This window comes from Argentina silus (assembly GCF_951799395.1).
Source record: "Argentina silus genome assembly, chromosome: 12".
NCBI classification, from domain to species: domain Eukaryota; kingdom Metazoa; phylum Chordata; class Actinopteri; order Argentiniformes; family Argentinidae; genus Argentina; species Argentina silus.
In genome coordinates this window covers 791754-819253 of record NC_139666.1, presented here as the reverse complement: position 1 = coordinate 819253, position 27500 = coordinate 791754, and the positions used below count along the sequence as shown (strand labels likewise).

Sequence of the window (27500 nt, the reverse complement as noted above, 5' to 3'; positions counted from 1 at the left end):
TCTGGTCTAGTCTAGTCTAATCTAGTCTAATCTAGCCCCCCTGCCTGGGACAAGCCTCCCCTCACTAACCAGGGGTCACCCAGGGGTCACCTCTCCAACCAGGGGTCACCCTGCAGTCCATCACTTCTGCTTTGCTGGGTGTTTCTCACAGTGTCTGTCTGCCACACTAAACTAACTTGTCTCTCTCTCTGTCTGTCTCTCTCTCTCTCTCTCTCTCTCTCCCCCCCCTCTCTCCCCTCTCTCTCTCTCCCCCCCCCCCCTCTCTCTCCCCCCCCCCCCTCTCTCTCTCTCCCCCCCTCTCTCTCTATCTCTGGGTCATTCTCCTCCTGAAACCATTTCTCATCTTGTCTTCTTCTACATGGCCTTATCAACACACACACACACACCATCTTTCATCCCTGTCCCTGTCCTACTTTTCCCACCTCCCCCTCCCTCTCCTCTCCTCTCCTCTCCTCTCTCACCTCCCTCTCCTCTCCCCTCTCTCACCTCCCCTCCCTCCTCTCCCCCCCCCCCCCCCTCTCCAACCTCCCCCTCTCCTTCGACCTCCATTCTATCTCTCATTCATTGCCCCCCCCCCCTCCCCCTCTCCTCTCCCCTGCCTGTGTGTGTGTGTGTGTGGGGGGGGGGGGGGGGAGCAGGCTCTGTGGGCCCCCCTCCTCCCCCCTCCATCCTGCAGGTCACCCCCCAGCTTCCTCTGATGGGGTTCGTGGCGCGGGTTCAGGAGACCAGTAAGTGGCTTTCAGCTCCCACCCCCCCCCCTCCTCACAGCGCCCCCTTCTGGACTGCCCTGAGCACCTCACCTGCTTCCCCCCGGCCTCCCTGCTCACCCTCACCCTAACCCTAACCCTAACCTGCTGCCTTCCACATGCTCTTTATTTCTGGTGCATACAGGTTCATACATTTACAGTATGTATGGTCCCACCGGGAATCAAACCCACCAAACCATGCTCTACCAACAGAGCCACACAGGACCACAATGAGCTCTGTACCTGTGTGTGTGTGTGTGTGTGTGTGTGTGTGTGTGTGTGTGTGTGTGAGCTCAGTCCCCAGTGCTCTTCTCCCTCCTTCCTTCAGCATGGATCCCAATGCTGCATGACCCTCCCAGACTTCAGATGCTGACAGTGCATGGTCCTACGTGTGTGTGCGCATGTGTTTCTGTGTGTGTGTGTGTGTGAATGTAGTATGTGTGTGTTTCTGTGTGTTGGTTAGGGTGTGTACTAACCCCCCTGTCTTCTGCTCCAGTCTCAGACGCCCCCCCTCCGCCGCCCCCCAGCGAGGAGCCTGTGTTTGAAGAGTCCCAGCCCCCGCCCCCCCCCGCCAGAGGACTATGAGGAGGAGGAGTCAGCCGTGGTGGAGTACAGCGACCCCTACGCCGAGGAGGACCCCCCCTGGGCCCCCCGCACCTACCTGGAGAAAGGTCCACCTCCCCTCCTGGCCTCTCATCTGCCCTCTCTCTCTCTCTCTCTCTGTCTCTGTCTCTGTCTCTCTCTCTCTCTCTCTCTCTCTCTTACTCTCTGTCTCTCTCTCTCTCTCTCTCTCTCTTACTCTCTGTCTCTCTCTCTCTCTCTCTCTCTCTCTTACTCTCTGTCTCTGTCTCTGTCTCTCTCTCTCTCTCTCTCTCTCACTCTCTCTCTCTCTTACTCTCTGTCTCTCTCTCTCTCTCTCTCTCTCTCTTACTCTCTCTCTCTCTCTCTCTCTCTCTCTCTCTCTTACTCTCTCTCTCTCTTACTCTCTGTCTCTCTCTCTCTCTGCCTTTTCATCCACCCAGTAGAAACCCAGGAGTATATAACATATATACACACACCACACTGTATGTATGCTCATTAGATAGAACACACACACACACAGTCTCTCAGATCATAACGATGCGTTGACTCCTCCCCCCAGTGGTGGCGATCTACGACTACGCGCGGGACAAGGAGGACGAGCTGTCGTTCCAGGAGGGCGCCATCATCTACGTCATCAAGAAGAACGACGACGGCTGGTTCGAAGGCTGCATGGGCGGGACCACCGGCCTGTTCCCCGGCAACTACGTTGAGTCCATCATGCACTACGCTGAGTGAAGCCCCGCCTCCACCGCTGCCTGCCTATCACAGCGCGGTGACTGTACCCGTACACACGTGATGTGTGTGTGTGTGTGTGTGTGTGTGCAGACTAACACGCGTGTGTGTGTGTCTCTGGGGAGGGGTGGGGAGGAGGAGGAGAACTGGAGGATGACTCGGAGAGGGAGTGGAGAAAGTAGACTTTGAGGTTTATGATGACCTGTGACCCGCAGCAGGACGAGGCACAGATCCAAGGTTCCAGAACTCAACAACATAACACAAACAATAACAACCAATCAGTGACACCGACATGAAGGACAGCAGCTGTAGTAGAGGAAATCAGAAACCCACTGTATTTTCCTGTGTTTTCAACTTTGCCGTTTTCAAAGTGTTACGGCCGGCCAGATCCCCCTCGATCATCCACAGCGGTCGCCACGGTTACGCTTTTAGTTTTCCCTTAGCCCTTTATTTTAGGCTCGTCGTCGGAGCGGAGCGTCGCAGGCTTCCTGAGGCGGGTCGGTCCTCCAACGGCGAGGGAAGGAGAGACCCGGTCTGCTATGAAAAGACCATTAAACAACCCCCACCTTCCCTCTCTCTAGCAGGGTCTCTCTCTAGCAGGGTCTCTCTCTAGCAGGGTCTCTCTCTAACAGGGTCTCTCTCTAGCAGGGTCTCCCTCTAGCAGGGTCTCTCTCTAGCAGGGTCTCCCTCTAGCAGGGTCTCCCTCTAGCAGGGTCTCTCTAGCAGGGTCTCTCTCTAGCAGGGTCTCTCTCTCTCTAACAGGGTCTCTCTCTAGCAGGGTCTCTCTCTAGCAGGGTCTCTCTCTAACAGGGTCTCTCCCTCTCTCTAACAGGGACTCTCCCGTCTCCAGTAACTTTGACGGAAAATACTTTTTTTTTTTTTTAGTCTCTTGATGTTGGCAGGTTGATTTTAACAGCGTTCTCTCTGCGGGACCTTCGGCTCGCGGAGCCCGGAGTCCCGTCAGTAGACGTCTCGGCGCCGTCTGAAGGCTCGCATCGACCAGCCTCCAGCTGCCAGCTTGTCAGAGCGCAGGGGAGACAGGAAATACGTTAAACTCTTAAACCCCATCGGCATTTTCTGGCCTTTATGAGACGTATGGTGTGAATACCCTACATCTCAGAAACAGCCCTCCCTGTGTCTCAGCGGGGGGGCCGGGGCGACCCTACAGAGGGATCTGCACTAGTATGTTGTGAAAGTTAATCTGACTTCTTGTACATTTTTAAGTATATCTTTTTTTTTTTCTTCTTTTTTTTTTTTTCCTTTTTTTTTTTGATGGCTCCAGATATTGTGTGTTAGTGGGTCTAACCAAATTGCCCCGCAGACTTTTGATATGTTTGTTTATCTAGTGCTTCATAGACTGCATGCTTAATAAAAAGATTTTCACATTTTTGCGTTTTGACATTTCACCACCTTGCTGTGACTTTGATCCATCCAGCAGATTTGGTTGTTTTTTCTCAGTGGTTCAACTGGTTGTAAAATCCTTCATCAGAAAACATCCTAAACATGAATCTCCTCTCCGATGCTCAGAAGGTATTGGATATTTTGTGCCATATGGTAATGTTGTATAAATGTGTGTGGGAGTGTGTGTGTGTGTAATACTTTACAATACTGATCAGACCAGATCACCGATACTTTTGTTCCACCAGATGTTGACAGATTCCCTCATGACTTTATTGACTGCCGTGATTTTGGGCATGAATTGTGTTTCACAATATTCAGAGGGAACGAGAGAGACAGAGGCTATGGTATCTTACGTAGTCGATGGCTTACTGAACTGAAACATGGTATGTATGTAACTGTATGTCTTATTCTGTATTGCAGGTAGTGTTTTGATATTTGGCCACTACAGCAATAAAACAGAAAGTCCACTTCTCCCTGTGTATGCAATAACACCTGGTAGAATGTGATGTCCTGAAATGCTTCATTTTGTATTTGTTCATTACTGAAAGCACACCGTGTCTGTAGAAAGGCTACCTGTGAGGAGGAACATGCTATGCTAACAAACTGTCCCGTGTTTCTCAGAGTCTGAAGGACAATAAGTGGTGCATGTTGGAGGAAGGTGATCCAGCAGAGCAACACGCTAACTCTCCGTACGACGATCTAGTTTTGGGCGACTTGCAGGAATCCGACTCAACAAGTGTTATGTTATGCACAAAGACTATATTCAAAAATGTAGATATATATTTCCATATTTGAGGTCAGGTGGGGCTGTGAAGGTGCAATGTTGATGTGTGTCAAAAACATGTTTTTCTTGAGAGTGGGACTGTTTTGTTGTGACTGTTTGTTGTGGCTGTTGCATGTGGTTTTGTCTGTGGTTCTGCACCCACTGATCCCAACAGCGCTACCAGAGCGCCATCCCGGAGCTGTCCACCAGGGGGGGCATCGCCTCTCCTGCCCAGCCGATACTATACAGACATGTTAAAGGGGAACTTCACCCAAAATACAGGCCATCATATTTTTTCTCCTCCCCTCGGCCGTTATTGATTGATCACTAGTTTTAAGTTACCTTTTGTTATTAAGTTAATTTGAGGGCATGTTCGCTACGCGTGCGCTCCATTGACTTCCATTAATGTTTGGTCCTAGGAAGCTAATGTTAGCCAGAGGTTGTGGTAACATCGCATAATAACTTAAATATGCGTAGCCGAGGTAAGCAGGAAAAAAAAGTATGTGTATTTTGTGTGAACTATCCCTTTACACAGGCCCTCAGATCCTCAGTGGAAGGATAATGATCAAACCAGTAATGGGCACAGGAACAACCGTAGACATAACGTACAATAAAAAAGAGAGTATTGAAACTGAACTGAGTGCGTCTGATCATTTCTTCATTTAAAAAAAAATTACAAAATGTTTTTCTTGAAGCAGTTTTCTTCCTGGGAGTTACATAACTCAGCTCTAGTTCAGCTGCAACTCCAGATGGCTGTGAAGCCAGAAGGAGACGGCCTGGGGCCTGGGGCCTGGGGCCTGGGCCGCTCCCTGCAGCAGGGAGGGGAGGCTAGGCGCAGAAGGACTAAACTAATGTTTGTTTTGGAGAAGCACACATCTCAGACAGAGAGAGGCTCAAGGGCTGTACAGGGTTTAGGCTGAGATGAAGAGTTAAACACAGCTTAGACTTTCTTCCTTTTGGTTGCTTCCTCTCGGGAGGGAGAAGACTGCATATCACACACAACTAGTTCAAACAGAAATTGGATTTGACTTTTCAATCATTGCACTTGAAAGACTTCAGGGACATCTGATGCCTTTTGGCATCACTGTAAAGTCACCTGATCTCAAATGGTTGGTGACCTCATTTGACAGTTTTTCTCAATTGCTCATTTCTATGGAACTGAATCTCACAGCAATAACATACACTCACCGGCCACTTTATTAGGTACACCTTGCTAGTACCGGGTTGGACCCCCTTGTGCCTTCAGAACTGCCTTAATTCTTTGTGGCATAGATTCAACAAGGTGCTGGAAACATTCCTCAGAGATTTTGCAATAACATACATGAGCACAACAGTAACATTTTCAGTTAAACAGCCATGTCTCATTGCTTTCACACACAGTGCAAATGGTAGGCACTTTGTTGCACAACAGTTAACACAACTCAAGTTGATTTTGTTTTAAAGTGCATTCTCACCGAGGTCTCAACACACTATACATCATATAAAAACAAAACACAACATAAATGCATGTATACACACAGTAGGGCACATGGTCACATGGCAGCATGGAGGGGAGCTCCAATGAGTCAATCTGTACCCCAGACATCGGACTCTCATTGCTCAACAGTTCAGCTAACAATCAGTCTGTAATCACAGTTAAAATACTGTAGACCATCAGTAACAACATGTGGCCAGCCACTAACCCTGACCTTGGCAGACAGGAGAGAATAGATTCATGTAAATGTTTTTCTTGGCACGTTCTGTGTTCCACAGTAATGCAATTTTAGTTGTGTAACTACCTGCTTGATTCTGAATATTTTAGATGAATTTGATTTATATTTATAATAAGCAATCATATTCTCTGTAACAGGAGCAGAACTACCATCAACTATAACACAACGACAGTGAAATTCTTACTGTTTTTCACCTTTCTTTTCAAATGAAAGTTATATATTTAGCATATTGACGGTTATAGTTACTGTTTGGTGTCATTATGACAGTTATGACATATTGAACTTGTCATTAGATGATAAAGAATAGAGTTTTGATGCGCTGATTTGCTATTCTATGTTTTGTAAACAAAGGCAAACGTGTCAACTGTTCTGAAAAGTTGAATACTGTTTCAAGAAATGGGCCCAAGCAATCGAGAAAAACTGCCAATTATATTAGATACAACAGAATTATTACATTTACATTTATGGCATTTAGCAGACCCCTTTATCCAAAGAGACTTACATTTATTAACTACAGTACCAGTCAAAAGTTTGGACATACCTTCTCATTCAATGGTTTTTCTTTATCTTTTCAAGGAACACATATGGAATTATGTAGTAAACAAAAAAGTGTTAAACAAACCAGAATATGTTTTATATTTTAGATTCTTCAAAGTAGCCACCTTTTGCTTTGATGACAGCTTTGCACACTCTTGGCAAGGTGTGTCCAAACCTTTGACTGGTACTGTAGATATGTATGTACGTCTGGTTCTGTACCTCAGACACATTGGGAAAAAACACTTTGCACAACGGTGCCCTCGGGTAGCCGTATCTCATTCCACACGCCAACCTGCACCAACCAACCTGAGTGGTTAACCAGTCGACTTACAGGACAGAGCACGTCTGTCAACAGTGAAAGCCCAGGGGTCATTTTTTTCAATAACACTTTCACTATAAAGAAGAGCTTCACAGCTCAGAGCTCACAGCTCACAGCTGAACAATAAGATCAGGAGGTACTTCTGTTTGTTTTTAGTTCCCTCGTTTTGAACAGGTGAGTGGAGAGAGCTGGAGAGGGATCCAGACAGCGATGCCTTCATTGGGCCTGATCGTGTTGCTGCTCCTGCAGCCTCTGTGTGCAGCAGGTGAGTGACACACCGCCCCATCTCTAAACCTGACAGAACTCGACTTTAATCAATCAACTCATCAGACTAAACATCATTCATTTGTTGGTAATTCTGTTGAATTTGCTGGTATCTTTTTTTGTGCCAGTTTCAAATAGAAAGATACATACATATATATATATACAGTAGAGTACAGAACCAGACGTACATATATATATATATATATATATACAGAACCAGATGTACGTACAGATATACAGTACCAGACGTACATATATGTATATACAGAGTACAGTACCAGTCAAAGGTTTGGACACACCTTGCCAAGAGTGTGCAAAGCTGTTATCAAAGCAAAAGGTGGCTACTTTGAAGAATCTAAAATATAAAACATATTCTGGTTTGTTTAACACTTTTCTGTTTACTACATAATTCCATATGTGTTCCTTCATAGTTTTGATGTCTTCAATATTAATCTACAACGTAGAAAATAATTTAAAAAAAAATAAAGAAAAACCAGGTGAGAAGGTGTGTCCAAACCTTTGACTGGTACTGTACAACAAACCTGCTCTCTGTTGGTAGAAGAGGTTTACCCCTGAATGAGTACGAGGATGTATGAGCATGTTTTCAGCACAACTGAACTTGTGTGGCCGACTACATTCGGCACAGTTGTGTAATGTGTGTATTAAATCAATAACTGAGGGTGAGCTGCAGTACTCATGTCCTCTACGTTCCTGCAGGGTCTCATATGGTAGGATACTTCGGCCCCATGGCAGAATGGGCCACCAGGGTGTCTCAAGATCAGGTGAACCAGAACTCTATTGGGCTGAGTCTCTACAGGGTCTCCTCCACGTCCCTACAGGGGGTGAGTCTGGTCTCTGATGTGTCTCTTACCAGACTAGTCACTGAGCTACAGTAGGTCCACTGTGTGTGTCAGAGACAAACTGGGTCTTTTCATTTTCAACCCAGTAGGCAGTTACAGTAGGTATCCAAATTGAGTGTGAATGTAAGACTTATACAAACATGTAAATGTAACTTAAATGCCTTTGAGTCGACATTTTTCTGCCAATAGACTCTCTCTAGAATCTGCCCGCTGACGCCATCTTGTGGTTTGTCTAAGTATTTTGCAGAGCCATTTCAACATCCACTATTAAGCACGTAACATGTTCAAACAGACTCTGGATACAGCACCGTGACTGTATTACCTCTGGTCAGAAATGTACAGGTAGATTCCAGGGGAGGCTGGTGGAGGTAGAAATCGGAGGACGGGCTCATTGTAATGCATGACATGGAATGAGGAACGGTATCAAACGTCAATTTAATACCATTCCTCATTCCATTCATTCCAATGAGCCCGTCCTCCGATGACTACCTCCACCAGCCTCCCCTGGTACACTCACATGATTGGAACACCAATGAAGCGTGACAGTTACTACTCACCTCTCTAGGTCACCCAGGTGGGGTGGAACATGTACGACCTACAGCTGAACTTTGACATCAGGGAGACGGTGTGTCCTAAAGGCTTTGAGCAGTTCCTGGACAGGTGCAGCTTCAGACATGACTTCGTAGAGGTAAGAGAACCACCATAACAACGCTATTTGACCCACCAGTACTGTTACTGCCTCGTCCCCGTCTGTAACCACAGGTATCAGGGTTTTAAAAAAGGATAAAAGGAGGGATATTAAATGCTTTATTTGCCCCACAGTCAGATTGATTGAAATGTGTTATTTATTGCACCCCCCTAATATCTAAGGTGGTAGGCATCTTAGATATGATGCCAGCAACCCTCCAGTCACCCCCCCCCCCCCTCTCTCTTTCTCTCTCTCTCTTGAGGCTTCCTGCTCTAGCCATGTGAGGGTGGTGTTGGGGTCCGTCACCGAGCTCCGGTCTCTCAGCTGCATTAAGGCAGCAGCTGCAGCTGCAGCTCCGCGTCTAGGCAGCTCCTCCAGCAGCTCAGAGGAGGACAGCATCCTCCAGAGGCTCCAACGACGAGGTGATCCTTCAGCAGCTCAGAGGAGGAGGGGGAGGGGGAGGGGGAGGAGAGGATCCTTCAGCAGCTCAGAGGAGTAGAGGAGGACAGTGCACGTTCCCTGCTGTGCACGTGCCCCTGCTCTAGGAACAACGACCTCCCGTGGTCTGGGTCAACCCAGGTCCGATAGATCCAAGCCTGTTAAACACAGCACACATTTAACAGCCATCCTTTATCTCTACTGCCAGAAGGACGGTAGCGAAAGTCCTTTACCTCCTTGCCTGTCTGTTGAATAAATGGCTTTATACGGTTCACCATGAATGCTTCAACTAATGCAGTATGTCCATCCATACATGTACGTATATGTATATAGAGCCTCATGTAATGATGGCTGGATTACAGGGTTCAGCTCCTAAACGAGTGAAACAGGGGAATGTGTGTTTAGCTGTGTTAGCCTTCTCTCTCCTCATCCGTGCTGTGAGGGTGTTGATACATCATCACACTCGTCCACACCAACACCAACACTGGCCAGGCTGCCTGGAGTCAACCACTGACTGCTGCGTTGCCATGAAACACAGCAAACGCAGCATAAAAGAGTTTATTGAAGTTCTAGTTGAGTAAGCATATCAAACAGCAGTTTTTTTTTTGGGGGGGGGGGGGGGGGGGGGGCAGTGTTTAGCTACACTCAGTGTTGGTTCACCTTCCAGATGAAGTGTTCCCTGGCACGGCAAATTGAACAGCTTGTTTTAAATCCTAAATCCCAAATCATTTCACGCTCTACACAACAAAGTGATGCCAAGCATCTCGGCTACAGACATTCCTGGACGGGTTCTCATTGGCTCAGCTGAACACTTGGCTTAGCTGAACACTCTACACCAGAATACAATACCTGGACGGATTGAATGCATTATCAAAATAAAACATCTACATTTGTTTGCGTCGTGGCTACTTTAAGACGTCCTCCAGTGAAGATGACCATTGATATAAAGGTAGTATAAGGCATCTCTGAGCCCTTAATGAAGAGAGGTGGAGATCTGATGACCTTCCAGGTGTTTCTGCTCCAGAGATATTTCAGATGTTTCTGCTCTAGAGATATTGAAGCAGAATGCTGATGAGCCCTGCATCCGTCTGCCAGATGAGACAGGAGCCAATAGCAGCTCCTCTGTGTGGTCAGCTGACCCCGTCAGCATGAATCTAGGTCACTCTCTCTGACTCCCACTCAGGCTGCACTGATCTGAACCAGAGAGCAGAGGAGAGGAGAGGAGAGGAGAGGAGAGACACGCTAGCTTTCCTATTCACTGCATTAGTGACAGCATGAGAGGCGCCATGCAGCCATGCAACCATGCAACCATGCAGCCATGCAACCAACCAGGGTGGGACTTCCTGCAGATGTCCACAGAGACGACACATCTAGAGACGGCCACGGCCCTTTGAGGGGACGAGGGAGTGGTCCACTCATTGGTTGATTGATATCAAATGTATTTCTATAGCACTTTTTACATCGACAAATGTCGCAAAGTGCTTCACAACAAACCAGTCCTAAAGGATCCTGTGAGGCTGTTGATGCAGCATCAGGCCTCCTCCTGTATACCTCCGATTTTCTTCTTCATGTAGAATATCCTATTTTTGTCTACCTCAGATTTTGGCTGATTGCTTTCTCGTAACCTGCGGTGTCCTTAATAAAACATGTCTGAGTCATCGCTGCGTGTCTTCTAATAATGTCGCAGTTGCTGGACAACAATGACCGACACCACAGACAAACGACAAGGATCAAAGGTCGGCCGTTTTAATGAGGGGAGCTCTCTGGTCCCCAGGCTGAAACATCATCCATGAATATCTATGAGGAAGGCATCAGCCAGCTGGATCAACGCACAGTCTTCCAATAGGTGGATCAATAGATTCTAAATGGCTTTCAGGTGCATAACGCCCTCTACTGGTGCCAGCACTCCACTCCAGCAGGAGGCACTGAATCACCCACATTTGATTTATGTCCTCTCAGATCAAGGCGCTCGCCCCTATAATCACAGTTCATTTAGGCGAGTGCAGCTTTAAGTGGTTAGAACTCTAGGATCTGAACGGATACACACAAGGAATAATGCACGCACACACACAAAATAATACACCGCGTGCACAGACACACACACACACACAGAATAATGCGCGCACACACACAAACAGAATACTGCACACACAGCGACTCAAGATCCTAAGAAAGGAGTCTTGTACAGGGAACTATAGAACAACTATAGAACAACTCCAGACAGAGACACAGACTCAGAATCATTTATGATTTGCACATTTTTATTGTAGGTTTATTTCCCCGTTACGACAAAGTCTCTAAGAATATTCCTGACTTTAAACAGCTCCTTTGGCCTCAGACACAACGCTTTGAGTTTCTCTGGGTTTTCTTTGTCCTGAAATGACTTGAAGACCTGAAATGATGAAATAGCAGAGAGAAGCTGCTGACACAAAGCCTTCTGGGTAACGGTGTGGAGGAAGGCAGAGGTGCTGCTGTAATGAGTAAACGCATGGAGCACACGTCAGCCTCGGCCGATCCATGTCCTGACAACAATAGTGCAATGTGGATTATCAGTACAGGGATTAAATGGTGACCAATGTTGGGGCCAATCAGACGCAACCATAACAACACACAGATACACGGAGGAAGGAGTTGTCGTCACACAGCCAGATGTGGTCTTCGTGCTACAGCTTTGTTACGTTTCTACTTAACTACTCATGTAAAAACCAGAGGCCACGCCCCCAGATCCCCCCCACCCTCAGACGTACGGTAAAAGAGAAGGCATTCATGTGATACAGCGTCCGCCCCCCCCCCTCCGTCCCACCCCCCCGGAAGCTAAATGGCCGCCTGCCCCTGGATACGAGTGACATCACGCGAGTCAGTCATGTGACCTCCTCGCCCCGCCAACCTCTTTTTTGAATGGGGGCGGGGCCAAAGGAGAGCGGTAAAGCCAGGCGCAGCAGCTGTATGTACAGACGGACCGACAACGTGACCAATCAGAAGAGTGGGTTAAGTTCCACCCCCAACGTAACAGCCAATCACAGAGGTGGACCTTCATCCTGCACCTGTTCTTCTCTACAGGGGTGAAACATTCACGACACCGCAGAGAGAAATGCAGCGTATAGATCTGACATGACTTCTATATGACACTCACACCTGTTCAACACATCTCTGAACGCTCTGAAACACCCCGGGTCTGGGAGCCAATCAGAGGTGTCCCGTGACCAGGTCAGCTAACCACCTTCCAGTTGCACAGTACAGTAATAGTCTGCTGCAGGTTTTCAACTGTTTTGGTGCAATTTGCAAAAAAAAAAAAGTAAAAAAAATCTTCATTTAGAATTAAACAACACGATGCATCTGTACACTCCACAGACGGACGGACAGACGGACACAGAGAGGCCTGTTAGCCATGAGATCTGTTAGCCATGAGACCTGTTAGCCTGCTAGCCATGAGATCTGTTAGCCCCTGAGGCCTGTTATCCTGTTAGCCTGTTAGCCATGAGACCTGTTAGCCCCTGAGGCCTGTTATCCTGTTAGCCTCTGAGGCCTGAGCCCCTGAGGCCTGTTATCCTGTTAGCCCCTGAGGCCTGTTAGCCTCTGAGGCCTGAGCCCCTGAGGCCTGTTATCCTGTTAGCCCCTGAGGCCTGTTAGCCCCTGAGGCCTGTTAGCCCGCGTCCGTCTGTCCCGCGTCCTACACCCACGTCTCCAACCCTCCTCTCTACTCACTGGTTCATTTTCACTCACTAAGATTTTAAAAACGTAACTTTAAAATAATAATATCTTTCAGGTATTAAATAATCTTATATAAAAACACAAAAGTAAAAGTAACCCCGCCCGCCCCCCCTCCTCCCACCCCACCCCCAAATGTCCACATACATTTTCTATACATCCCCTCCCCACCCCCACCCCCCCCCACACACACACCCCAAACCGTTAGCTAACGTAACACCATTAACGTCCATACAGGGGCTCCATGCAGTACCAGTATATTGCAGCAAAATTCTTGTCGTTTATGTTTTCTTAATATTTTCAATGCAAGCAGCAGGAATGGGTGGGAAAGCTGGATACGGTGTCTGGGCTCTTTTCTATGACAGGAATGTCAGAATAATAATCTGGGAATACAAGGGGAAGAGGACCGAGCGCAGTCAGTCCTGTGGTGGAGTCTGGCTGGAGAGGTGGGATTAAAGTTCCTGGGGGAGGGCTTGGGGGGGGGCTCTAGGGGGGGCAGAGACCTAATTGGTCCACAGTCTGTCAGCCCGGCCCTAGCTACCACTCCCCCGTCAGCTTGGTGCTCTGGTCCCGTTTGGGGGGCTGTGGCGGTGGCCCCCGCCGTAACGTTGCATAGCCTGAGATGTTGGCGCTGTAGCCCCCCCCGCCGCTGTGCCGGTGCTGGTCCAGCAGCAGCTCGGGGGGCGGGGGGGGCAGCGCCATATCGTCCATGGTCATCACAGGCTCCAGCTTGGCGGAGATGCGGGAGGAAGTGAGCGAGCCGTGGCGTGAGATGGACTTCCTCTTCAGAGTCCGGTTCAGGTCCTCCAGGAAGTTGGGCTGCAGGGCCAGGTTGGCCCCCTTGGGGGAGGTGGGGGGCATCTGGGAGCTGTAGGAGGCCGGGGGAGGGGGGGAGAGGGGCAGGGGGTCCGGCACCGTGTGGCTCCGTCTGTGCAGCGTGTGGGGCAGCGAGGTCTTCTTCAGCGAGGCGCTCTTCCACGTGGACGAGGGCGTGACCGCGGGGGGGGGGGGCGTGCTGCTGCTGGGGCTGGGGGTTCACCACCGCCACCCTGGGCGCCCCCGGGTGCAGCTCGGATGGCGGCGGGGGCGGGGGGAGGAGCTCCGAGTCGGGCGGGGGAGGGGGGAAGTAGTCGCAGTCGGGCGGCGGGGGGGAGGGGAAGTCCCCGCTGGGCTGGCGGTGCTGGCCGGTCTGGAGGCCCTGCAGGGCCAGGGGCAGGTTGGCCAGGTTCAGCTTGCCTGGCTTGGGGGGTGCGGGGGGGGCTGCGGAGGCCTCCTTGGAGGGGGAGCCGGAGGAGGAGGCCGGGGAGGAGCCACAAGAGGAGGAGAGTCCCGGCTGGGCGAACATGCTGACCAGGCTCTCCACCTTCTTGGGCCGCTCCTCCTGGTAGTCTCCCGAGGAGCTGGACTTGATGCTGGAGTTGCGCTGGGGGGCCGGGGGCGGACCCCGCTTCCCCCAGCCGCCGGAGCCCGTGGAGGAGGTGGAGGAAGATGAGGGGGACTTCTTGATGGGAGAGCTCATTTTAGAAGAGGAGGGGGGAGGAGGGGGAGTGGGGTCGGACTGAGGGGGAGGGGGGAAGTCCAGGTCTGGTGGAGGCGGGGGGAACTCTGGGGACTCGGGCGGGATCTGCCCCCCTGGCTGCCATTTTGGTTTAGCCTTGACGGCTGGAGGAGACTGGGGGGGCAGGAACTTGGACCCGTCCAACGAACTGGAGGGGGTGAGGGAGGCCCCGGGGAACTGGTTGACCAGCTGTTTGACCAGGGAGGGGGTGGGGGAGATGGGGGCGGACAGGGGGAGGGTTTTGGAGGAGAAGCTGTGCTGTTTGGGCATCGTGGGAGGCGGCTGATTGGGCGAATGGCCGGTGGAAAAGCTCTGCTGCTTTTTCATTGGAGCCAGAGAGAGAGGGGGCGGGGAGACAGGGGATAAGGGGAGCCCCGGGCCCGAGGGTTTGGGGGCGGTTTGGGGGGGGAAGCCCCCGGTGAAGGTCTTGGGGGGGGCAGGGGGAGGCAGGGTGGGGGAGGTGGCCAGCTGGTAGGGTGTAGGGGGAGGAGACATGGCGGGGGGAGGGGGGGGAGGAGGGGGAGACTCGTCCTCCAGGGAGGGGGCGAAGTCGTAGGCCATGTGGGGGAACTTCTGGGACAGGAACTGCTGGAGCCCAGTGTTGCTGAGGGCCTCGTACGATTGGACTTGCTCGGGGAGAGGGGGCGGGGGCAAGATGCCATTGGTCTGCAGATGGAGGGGGGGCGGGGGCAGCTGGTCATGCTGGGGGGGCGGAGGGGGGATGAAGTGGGGCGGGGCCGGGTTGGGGCTGGGTGGACCCAACTTCAGCACGGCCATGGCTGACCCTGGCTGGGGCACGGAGAGGGGGGGCGGGGGTGGAGGGGGGGGCGGGCTGGGGGAGGAGGCCAGGGGGAGGGAGGGGAGGGTGTTGTAGTTGTAGTGGGGCTTCACCGACTGCAGGGGCGGGGCCGGGGGAGAGGGCGGGGCTTGGTAATGATTGGCGGTCTGGTAGGAGGAGCCTCCGCTCTGGAGGCGGGCCAGGGTGCTGTACTTGACGTACATGGTGGGCGGGGCCGGCTGGTGGGTGGGGTTGGGGAGCGGGGGAGGGGGGGGAGGCGGGGGAGGGGGGTCCGGGGGAGAGGGGGAGGACTCTGGGGAGAGGCTGGTGTAGCTGCTCCGGGAGGGGGGGCTGGCCTGGGCCAGGGGCAGGGGGGGCAGCTGGAGGGGGTAGGGCTTACTGATAGGCTCCACCCTCATCTGGAGAGAGAGAGACAGAGATAGGGCCTTGGTTAGATCATCATAACATTTATAATAACATTAATAATAATAATAATAATAATATAAACTCCACATCAGCGATGTTAAGGGCTGCTACACTGCATACAGTTCAGGGACATGTTAAAGCTTCATTAGCAGAGAAGCCTTTCAGCAAAATGCACAAAATGCACAAGACAGGAGGGGGGGGGGGTGGGGGGGGCAATGCTCAACCCAGGGGGTGGGGTGGGGGGGGACTGGACCCTCCACACCATGACACAAGTCTTGACTCCACACCGTGCTCCCCTGCCCTCCTCTGAATGGTTTCACCCAGGGCCTCAACGGTGATCCAACTGGCTGATCTTACTGACACACTGCCATGACACTTACCACCACCATTCAGACAGGGGTTCCAATACTGACCCTACAGAGGCTAAAATACCATTACTATACTACCATTACTATAATACCATTACTATACTACCATTACTATACTACTATTACTATACTACCATTACTATACTACTATTACTATATTAGGAACATCCAGTTAAGTGGATTATTACATTTATTACAGTGGATCCCTCCCTCCCTCCCTCCCTCCCTCCCTCCATCCATCTTGGTAGAATGAGACATGTTATTCAATTTCCACTGATAACATAGAAATTGAATAACAATTATGAGACGTATTAATAATCATGAATAGTATCCTCCTATATCTATATCCTCCTATATCTATATCCTCCTATATCTATATCCTCCTATATCTATAACTATATCCTCCTCAATCTCCTTTGGCAGTAGAACCTGACTTCCATTACAACTTTACCAAACCCACTCTGATGTCACATCCAGAACAGGATACAGAAGCACACTGGGTTAACCACACAGGTAACCACACACAGGTAACCACACACAGGGAGGGGAGAACACGAGATTAACACACCAGTGCAATTAGACAGTCTGTCACACCCCACTGACCACACACTGACCACACATGAACCACCAAGTGCCCACCACAGCTGACCCGTGAGCAGGCTGTTAGGTTAGTTCTGTGTGGTGTTAACCTAACCTCAGTTCCCACCAGTGCACAAGGGCATGGCTTTACGACCTTTAACCTTGGACTCCTGGGTAGATGGGTGTAGAGGGGGAGAGGAGGAGGAGGAGGAGGAGGAAGAGGAGGAGGAGGGGAGAGGTGGAGAGGACAGAGATGGGAACAGTCAGACAACGCCACGGTTACCTCTGGGATAGACCGCGAGATGACCGTCATCACTGTAACCATTTAATTTGGAAATTCCCGACATTTTTGCAAGTCTCAAAAGATTCCCACATCCAACACGAAATAAAGGACTCGTTTGCCGGACCCAGATTAATCCTAGGCTTAACTGGACTGAGAGAACCTCCGCTGAACCATCAAGTCCAGGAGTGGGATTAATCTGGGTCTGGGAAACTGGTCCTATGGGGTATTAATGGACAGGACAGAGTCCCAGTGGCTGGCTGGTAACATCACATCACTGGGTGACGTCAGCTCCACCACGACACATCCAGGGACCAACTGAAACTATTCATCCCCTAAATGGACTGAACCCAATCAGACCCACCCTGGACAGTGGAGAGAGAGACGGGCCAAAACACAGACAGGTGAGGGAGACCAGGTCAAGGTTATTGGACTGGTGTGTGTGTGTGTGTGTGTGTGTGAGTGTATGAGTGTGAGAATGTGTGTGTGTGTCTGGTGTGTGTGTGTGTGTGTGTGTGTGTGTGTGTGTCTGGTGTGTGTGTGTGTGTGTCTGGTGTGTGTGTGTGTGTGTCTGGTGTGTGTGTGTGTGTGTGTGTGTCTGGTGTGTGTGTGTGTGTGTGTGTGTGTGTGTGTGTGTGTGTGTGTGTGTGTGTGTGTGTGTGTGTGTGTGTGTGTGTGTGTGGCCTACCTTTTGTTCGTCCTGGTTCCCCCTCTTCCAGGCCTCAGAGAAGATGGAGCTGACCTGGCTCTGAGAACGGACGTGACCAGAGGTGGTCTCAGACACCCCACTGTCTGACTGGCTGGAGTGGTTGGACTGGGACTCTGGATGGACACACACACACACACACACACACACAGACACACACACACACACACAGACACAGACAGACAGACAGACAGACAGACAGACAGACAGACAGACAGACAGACAGACAGGTTAAAGGTTAAACATGCTCCACACTACATTGTTCTGAGCCTGAAGACCTGATCAGAGGCTCTGTGTTTAATTGAGGTATAGATCTCCTCTCCCCCTCTCCCTCCCTCTCTTTCTCTCTCCCCATCTCTCTCTCCCCCTCTCTCTCTCCTCTCCCCCTCTCTCCCCATCTCTCTCTCTCTTCCCTCCCCCTCCCCCCCCTCCCCCCCTCCCTCACCTGGCAGGCTGGAGGAGCTGGATCCAGACTTGATGCTGGAGCTGGAGAGAGAGGACCAGTCGTAGGCTGCCTCTGTACGCTTCATGGCCTCCTGGTAGTTCACGTACAGCTGCTTCCCGTACTACACGCACACACACACGCACGCACACACGCACACACACACACACACAGGACGAGAGGTTCTGAGTCAGACAGGGTATTCAGGCCAAGTATCAAATAACATTCTTCACAACTTTGAAACACAGCCCGTGAGTTACTGCTGTAAATTACTGTCAATTACCATGAATTACCATCAATGACCATCAATGACTGCTGCTCCAGACACTGCAGCTGTGTCATTGGATGATTATTAATGATACTGTATTGTTGATGTGTGTGTTGTTGAATGAGGAGCTAGATTACTCCGGCTGGATGTGATGGAACATGACATACTGGTCACGTCTGTCACATGATTGCAGAGGCAGCGGAGGCGTTACCTTGGCGATGCGGATCCCGTTGGTCCATTGGTGGAGGGTTCTGACGTCGTCACAACACAGGTACTTGATGTACTGGGACTTCTTCTGGATCTGAGGGTGCTGGTGGACACAGAGGCAACACAAGCATCAGGGTCTGTCTGGTTGGACGGTCAGATGTCAGGAAGTCATCGGAAACATGTAGCATTTACAAACATGCCAGTCCTGTGACATGTTTATTCCTTTGTAGAACTGAAAATAAAGATTATTTACATGTGTGTTATTCTTTCATCTGGCTCATGTGAATCATGAAGATGAGAGTAGTGACAACACCACTGATCATTGGTTCGTTTTTCCATATGATGCGATCATTCCTCACTGTTCCACTAGGGGGCGACATGATACTGTATAATGCTGTATCCCCAGGCAGACTAAAGTAATCTACCTCTAACCTCAATCCCTCGGCTGTGTCCAATTCCTGCCCCAGAGCTCCCATCAGGGATTACATGGGCACATGTCCACCATGGCAGAGCAGCCAAGGTATCAGACGTGGGGATGGCGGGTCGCTTTCCAGAGCAAACTGATGGGGAAACGTTTAGTTCAGAACGGACCGGGCTTTGAAGGACGCAGCCTGGCTGTGCCTGCAGAGTCGGGCTAAATCAGAACCATCTCTCAGCGCTTACGGACTTGCGCAAGATTTGTTTTCCCTTTTCTCTTCGCTTGGCCTAAAACCCACCGTGGTTCCAGGAATTATACTGATCCAAAACAACACACCAGCGGAAGCTTCTCCCCCTCTCCTCCCCCTCTCCTCCCCCTCTTCCCCTCTTTATAGACTCCAGTCTGGTTTTGTAATCTGGGTGAAGTTTTGGACCAAAAGTCTCAAAAGGAAACAGAGAAATCTCTCTTTGAGGAAGTCAAGTCTCAACTGAGGTATTTCTAGGACAGAAGTGTCCTTCAGAAGACCAAGAAAGAAGACCAAGAAAAAACAAACACTTTAACACTGTACCTCCATAACACACACCTACTGTACCTCCATAACAATAACACACACACACCTACTGTACCTCCATAACAATAACACACACACACACCTACTGTACCTCCATAACACACACACCTACTGTACCTCCATAACAATAACACACACACCTACTGTACCTCCATAACACACACACACACTGTACCTCCATAACAATAACACACACACACCTACTGTACCTCCATAACAATAACACACACACCTACTGTACCTCCATAACACACACACACACACTGTACCTCCATAACAATAACACACACACACACACACACACTGTACCTCCATAACAATCACACACACACACACACTGTACCTCCATAACAATCACACACACACCTACTGTACCTCCATAACAATAACACACACACCTACTGTACCTCCATAACACACACCTACTGTACCTCCATAACACACACCTACTGTACCTCCATAACACACACACACACACCTACTGTACCTCCATAACAATAACACACACACCTACTGTACCTCCATAACACACACACACACACCTACTGTACCTCCATAACAATAACACACACACCTACTGTACCTCCATAACACACACACACACACCTACTGTACCTCCATAACAATAACACACACACCTACTGTACCTCCATAACACACACACACACACCTACAACAACCCATAAATAACTACCCCTGATTTTTGGTAAAAAAAACTACATGTAAACCTGAATAGTGACGGTGATGCAGAGTCATCCTGTTTTAGTCTGAGTGCTTGTGTGTCTCAACGAGGAAAACGTCACCTGGGGGTGAGACATGGAGGTGTTGGTGTGTGTGTGTGTGTGTGTGTGTGTGTGTGTGTGTGTGTGGTGTCATCCTCACCTTCAGGGCCAGACAGTAGTCTGTGGGGGCCTTGTACTTGCAGCGGTAGTCCTGGCCGTAGTAAACGTTAACATGGTCCAGCTGCAGGAAGCACACCAGGTCCCTGGAAGCCTGCCACAGAGCCAGAGGGACACACTCCTTACCAGCACGACACATTTATCACAGTGGGTTACATGTGTGCGTGTGTGTGTGTGTGTGTGTGTGTGTGTGTGTGCGCGTGTGTGTGTGTGTGTGTGTGTGTGTGTGTGTGTGTGTGTGCGTGTGTGTGCGTGTGTGTGTGTGCGTGTGTGTGTGTGCGTGCCATAGCTTGCATTTCCCTGCAGCATCCACTAGGTGGTGCTCTACAGGAGTGTGAGTGGAGGGGATGAGATGACAGCTAGATGAAGCGTGAAGTCAGACCCCTGCATTGTAACACGAGACCACCGAGACACACACACACACACACACACACACCCTGGTAGAGGAGGAGGTCAATACCCCTAGAACGCCAATACTCCTATAAGGCGTGTGTGTATGTGCATGCATGTGTGTGTGTGTGTGTGTGTGTGTGGTGAAGCTACAGGCTGCAGTAACAATGTCTCCCCTCCTCCCAGAGAGCTAGTGGTGGTCCGGGGGGTAATGACCCCTGAGAGAGGAACAGGACAGTCAGCTGGCGTCTGACGATGCTTCTGACCCTAACAGACCACCATCCATAAACAGGAAATACCAGGGGCGAGGATGGGGGGGCTAGACCAGGATGGGGGGGCTACACCAGGATGGGGGGCTACACCAGGATGGGGGGCTACGCCAGGATGGGGGGCTACGCCAGGATGGGGGGGCTAGACCAGGATGGGGGGGCTACACCAGGATGGGGGGGCTACACCAGGATGGGGGGGCTACACCAGGACAGGGGGCTAGACCAGGATGGGGGGGCTAGACCAGGATGGGGGGGCTAGACCAGGATGGGGGGGCTAGACCAGGATGGGGGGCTACACCAGGATGACCCGCTCCTCCTCTCTGGAATGCGGCTGTCAGAGGTTCAGTGAGGACAGAATGCCAGAGGGACTGTGTGTGTGTGTGTGTGTGTGTGTGTGCGTGTGTGAGTGTGTGAGTGTGCGTGTGTGTGTTACATTTGGAGCGTGTGTGTTGGATAACTAGGTAGATAATGTGGCTCCTTCCACCCCAGATCACATGACCTACAGTGACCTGTGTGAGTGAAAAAAATCATAAAAGCAAGAAAACATAATGTGTGTGTGTGTGTGTGTGTGTGTGTGTGTGTGTGTGTGTGTGTGTGTGTGTGGCGTACAGCTGATCTGTTGTATGTGTGCCAGTGCACCAATGTTAGTGTGTGGCTGTGTGTGTGTGTGGTTGTGTGGTTGTGTGTGGTTGTGTGTGTTAGTGTGTGTTAGTGTGTGGTTGTGTGTGGTTGTGTGTGGTTGTGTGTTTAATCCCACGCTGTACTGTACTCTGCTGTGAGAGTAGCCTGGCTTTACCCTCATTAGCTGTGTGTGTGTGTGTGTGTGTGTGTGTGTGTGTGTGTGTGTGTGTGTGTGTACTGATATCCGAAACTACAATACATTGATCATTGCAGTCACCTAAGACCATGTGAATGGGTGAGAGAGAGGGACGGAGGGGGGGATGGAGAGAGGGACGGAGGGGGGGGATGGAGAGAGAGGGACGGAGGGGGGGATGGAGAGAGGGACGGAGGGGGGGATGGAGAGAGAGAGATGGAGGGGGGGGATGGAGAGAGAGGGACGGAGGGGGGGGATAGAGAGAGAGGGATGGAGAGAGAGAGATGGAGGGGGGGATGGAGAGAGAGGGACGGAGGGGGGGGATAGAGAGAGAGGGATGGAGAGAGAGAGATGGAGGGGGGGATGAAGAGAGGGATGGAGAGAGAGAGAGGGATGGAGAGAGAGAGAGGGATGGAGAGAGAGAGAGGGATGGAGAGAGGGGGGGATGAAGAGAGGGATGGAGAGAGAGGGGTAGAGAGAGGGATGGAGAGAGAGAGGGATGGAGGGGGGGATGGAGAGAGAGAGGGATGGAGGGGGGGATGGAGAGAGAGAGGGATGGAGGGGGGGATGAAGAGAGGGATGGAGAGAGGGATGGAGGGGGGGATGGAGAGGGGGGATAGAGAGAGAGGGATGGAGAGAGAGAGATGGAGGGGGGGATGAAGAGAGGGAGGGATGGAGAGAGGGGGGGATGAAGAGAGGGATGGAGAGAGGGATGGAGAGGGGGATGAAGAGAGGGAGGGATGGAGAGAGGGGGGGATGAAGAGAGGGATGGAGAGAGGGATGGAGAGGGGGATGGAGAGAGGGAGGGATGGAGAGAGGGGGGGATGAAGAGAGGGATGGAGAGAGGGATGGAGAGAGAGATGGAGAGGTCGGAGGGTGGGTCAGAACGCTCCAGAAGCGAACCTTGGCTTTGCCCTTGGGAACGTAGTAGATCCCTGAGGCCCGGAGCAGGAAGTAACGCTTCTTCCATGACTTCTTCCCGTCCTCCTTCAGCCAGAGCACTCCCTCCATCTCTGGGACTGACACCGAGCTGCCGCAGAAACACTCCTACACACACACACACAGCCATCATATGTAGTTCACACACACACACACAGCCATCATATTTCACCGAGCCCAAGAATTTTACTCCCTGCACTAGTGTATGAGACGTAACAATAAACTGGAAACTTATATTTCACACACACCGTCATCATATGTAGTTCACACACACACACACACACACACTTTGACTTACAGTACATGTTTATACAACGACCTGAACAAGTGGATCTTACCTCCAAAAGAGCTTCCTTGTTCCTATCTGCCATCTCACATGTCTCCTTCCGCCCCAACAAGTAGTTCTGCCGGTCCAGAAAGAGAGAGAACAGTGAAGAGAGAGAACAGTAAAGAGAGAGAACAGTAAAGAGAGAGAACAGTCAAGAGAGAGAACAGTCAAGAGAGAGAACAGTCAAGAGAGAGAACAGTCAAGAGAGAGAACAGTAAAGAGAGAGAACAGTCAAGAGAGAGAACAGTCAAGAGAGAGAACAGTCAAGAGAGAGAACAGTAAAGAGAGAGAACAGTAAAGAGAGAGAACAGTCAAGAGAGAGAACAGTCAAGAGAGAGAACAGTCAAGAGAGAGAACAGTCAAGAGAGAGAACAGTGAAGAGAGAGAACAGTAAAGAGAGAGAACAGTAAAGAGAGAGAGAACAGTAAAGAGAGAGAACAGTCAAGAGAGAGAACAGTCAAGAGAGAGAACAGTCAAGAGAGAGAACAGTAAAGAGAGAGAACAGTAAAGAGAGAGAACAGTAAAGAGAGAGAACAGTCAAGAGAGAGAACAGTCAAGAGAGAGAACAGTGAAGAGAGAGAACAGTCAAGAGAGAGAACAGTAAAGAGAGAGAGAACAGTAAAGAGAGAGAACAGTAAAGAGAGAGAGAACAGTAAAGAGAGAGAGAACAGTAAAGAGAGAGAACAGTCAGGAGAGAGAACAGTAAAGAGAGAACAGTCAAGAGAGAGAACAGTAAAGAGAGAGAGAACAGTAAAGAGAGAGAACAGTCAGGAGAGAGAACAGTCAGGAGAGAGAACAGTCAGGAGAGAGAACAGTCAGGAGAGAGAACAGTCCATGAGAGGAACAGTAAATTAAAAAAAATATTAATATCCACTGCGCTTCCTCAAGGCAGACATAAAATAATACATTCAGTCACATCAGCAAATCTCCACCTTGTTAAACAGCACTGCAGTGAAGTCACTGAACACACACTGAACACACACTGAACACACACTGCAGTGGAGAGTCACAGTGGAGGTGTAACATGTGAGGATCTGTAGCAGGAGGGGAAGACGCTCCTGGCCACCGACACAAACACACAGACACACACAGACACACACAGACACACACAGACACACACAGACACACACAGACACACACAGACACCTCTCCTCTCCTACCTAATTCATTATTCATACTCTCATCATTTACACCACACTGACCTACTTCCAGCAAGGACACTGTGCGTGTGTGTGTGGTGTGTGTGTGTGTGCCTAGAGCCTGTAAGTGTGTCCCTACTGACATACATAAACAGTGTATCTGATAGGGTTAATACTGTATCTGTTTTTTTGGCACAACTTTGTATTTTTTCAGCAGCTCAGTGCATTTCTGCTTTAGTAGTAAATTCGATAATAACACACACACACACACACACATTTTGAATGAACCAACTATGGTTGTGGAATTCACTTCACACTCTCCATAAAGAACCTTCTTAGACTAGAATGATGCTTAATCTAGGTCTGGGAATCCAGCCCAGAGTAGAATGATGCTTAATCTAGGTCTGGGAATCCAGCCCAGAGTAGAATGATGCTTAATCTAGGTCTGGGAATCCAAATGTAGCGGAACAGCTCACCTGGGGGTTCTTGAAGAGAGCGTACTTCTCGATACGTTCGATAAACATCAGCCGGTTCTGGCTGTCCCGGGTCCAGTTGAGCAGGTTCTCCACCAGGTTCTCATGGTCCTCAAAGATCCTCTCTGGGGGAAGGAGAGAAAAAGTCCAGATTAAACACTGCCCCCCTGGGCACAGATCTAGGATCAGCGTCCCCACCAAAAAAACAACATGGACCATTGAGGGGACAAAACACAGAACTGACAGGAGATCAGGGTTTAGGGGCGTCTCCTTCCTACGGTGCCCTTCACCAAACACACCTCGCCGTCAGGCCGGGAGAGGAGAGGACGTCTCACAACGACCGTCAGGATATCGTTAAAAAGATGGTGTGGCGACTGATGGCAGAGTGGAGACCAGATGACAGGAGGATTCTGGAGGGCAGACTTGGGTTGAGATAGTATTCAGTGTTCTCTGACCCGGTGAGGTGTGTGTGATTGTGGTGTCCAGAACGCTTCTGGACTGTTCTAAGTCGGTTCCATTGCCAAGCCAACTCAACCGCACATTAAGTGCTTGATAAAAAATAATCTGAGGCTATTCTGACCCGGATCTGGTGAGAGGATCACATGACCAGAGATCTGGTGAGAGGATCACATGACCAGAGATCTGGTGAGAGGATCACATGACCAGAGATCTGGTGAGAGGATCACATGACCAGAGCATGACCTCTGTTGACCTCTGTGGTGAACTACCACTGTCCACGACAGCTCCTCTCTCTCTCTCTCTCTTACACCACGGTACATTTAATACCTCCATTTCAGCTTCCACTGCTTTTATGAAATGAGAGAGGGGGAGGGGGAGGGGGAGGAGTAGTAAAAAGCGCTAATCTGTAGAGATTACAACATCAGGCCGTTAGGTGATTAAAACATTTGCAGAATTAAAACTATCCCTTTACACCTCTCCTCCTGACGCGGACGTATAATCCCACACGGACACCCTCCTAACTCCATCTGAACAGAGATGCTGTGGAAGAGGACGTATAATCCCACACGGACACACTCCTAACTCCATCTGAACAGAGACGCTATGGAAGAGGACGTATAATCCCACACTGACACCCTCCTAACTCCATCTGAACAGTGATGCTGTGGAAGAGGACGTAATCTGACCACAGGCCGACCGATTCGCCCCCCCATTCAGGCGAATCCCGACGGTTCGGATTGGCGACCCGCTGGTAATCCAAACGCTTGAAAGCGAAGGAGTTCTACAGAGATAATATGTGGCGAGCTTGTTTTTAAAACTGACAGGCCTGCGGAAATAACATCTGTTAGGAGGAGATTAAATATACATATTACTGTAAGTGTGGCAGTGTGAGAGACCAGGGAGCACCCCTTAAACACGCTGGTGTGTGTGTGTGTGTGTGTGTGTGTGTGTGTGTGTGTGTGTGTGTGAAACCACCATACCCGACCCTCTCTCCTGCAGCCACACACATACAGACAGTTTCCTGGACACAGATTAAAAGGCCACATTAGTCATCTGACATTTGCTGATATCCTCGTGCTGCACCATGTTATTGCACAATGATTGAAGTCAGAAGTGCCATTTAGGTCAGAGTACGTTTATTTCTGGTGATACATTCTATTGTTTCAACTCCTCCTAAAACCATTTCCCACGTGCCACATTTCTTTCGTGACTTACAGGATGATATTTCATACAGCAGACCTCTCAGTGGGACATGGCCAGCCTGTTTGTAAAGTCAAACATCTCCCTCTGAACCCTCTTCACCGGCTTGTTTACAACTGAGTCAAACAACCTTTCGACATGTTACTGAGAGCTGCTCCTAGCTGGATCTGGTGTTATTTCCCAGAAGCCTCTGGATGACTATCGTCACCACTCTGTGCTTCAGTTCTTTGAGAAGTTTATTCAAGGAAATCCAGGAAGCAACACTGGCTGGTGTGGGCCTTTAACTCACCAACTGCCAAAGCGTTCTGGAACACTCTCCACCTAGAGTGCCACGGTTTTTATGTGATGTTTCCCTCGCAAAATGACTACAAAATGAAGCATCATCATTGACGCGTTTCTGGTGAATAAAGTCACCCTTGGCGCTCCTGAATGTTGACCATTTGGAAAAACAGCACCATACTCTCTCTCTCTGACATTGAAGACCTCCACTCACCCACTCTCCCCTGCAGCGCCAGGACGGGGAGGTCCATCTCAGCGCCCTCTGAAGGACACCAGGGGTCAGAAGACACGTGTGGTGCCAGCCGGCCTGGCTCTGCTCAGGGCTAACCACCAGACACACATCTGGCTCAGCAGCACCGCAGCAGCAGCAGGCCTTTGTGAGGACAGGACTGTTTGTATGGCAGTGGGTCAATGAATAGAGATCTACAGGGCTGCTTTAGCCCAATGGCTTTCACCCCCTTTCTCTCTCTCTTTCTCTCTCTCCCTCCCTCCCTCCTTCTTTCTCTTCTCCTTCTCTCTTTTATAACCGGACCGTGCAAAGCTGCTGACAGCCAGCGGAAGGCCCTGGAGATGTAGGTTAGGTCACACGCATGATCGCTCTGGACCCACATAGACCTGTGTGTGTGTGTGTGTGTGTGAGCATTGAGAGAAGCCGTACCCTAACCCTGCTATTGTGTGACACAGCACCAGCAAGCAAAGGGAGGGGGTAGAGTGTGTGTGTGTGTGTGTGTGTGTGTGTGTGTGTGTAGGCTTTCCATGGCCACCATCTCTACAGCAGAATGTCGATGGTTTCCAATAACTCCCCTGTGGCGTTTTTCATCCTGTGTTCTAATCTAAAAGCCATTGAGGACGATTTCATGTGGTTTCCACTGCCCTTCCCCCTCTTACAGTACAACACACACACACACACACACACACTCTTACAGTACAACACACACACACACTCTTACAGTACAACAC

The 27500-nt window shown here is 50.2% G+C and overlaps 2 protein-coding genes across 2 annotated transcripts in view; one reads left to right on the top strand and one right to left on the bottom strand.

Annotated features, from left to right (window-relative positions):
- abi2a (abl-interactor 2a) overlaps positions 1–2212 on the top strand; it is a 32498-nt gene extending 30286 nt beyond the window's left edge. Inside the window, 3 exon segments of the mRNA XM_083681255.1 lie at positions 1243–1307; positions 1309–1417; positions 1888–2212. Coding sequence (XP_083537381.1) covers positions 1243–1307; positions 1309–1417; positions 1888–2063 — 350 coding nt within the window. The 3' untranslated portion in view covers positions 2064–2212.
- Positions 2213–13141: 10929 nt separating this feature from the next.
- raph1a (Ras association (RalGDS/AF-6) and pleckstrin homology domains 1a) overlaps positions 13142–27500 on the bottom strand; it is a 65980-nt gene continuing 51621 nt past the window's right edge. Inside the window, 9 exon segments of the mRNA XM_083682220.1 lie at positions 13142–13771; positions 13773–15505; positions 17428–17561; positions 17891–18011; positions 18367–18465; positions 20234–20344; positions 22627–22770; positions 23001–23066; positions 24606–24727. Of these exon segments, the coding sequence (XP_083538346.1) occupies positions 13288–13771; positions 13773–15505; positions 17428–17561; positions 17891–18011; positions 18367–18465; positions 20234–20344; positions 22627–22770; positions 23001–23066; positions 24606–24727 (3014 nt within the window). The 3' untranslated portion in view covers positions 13142–13287.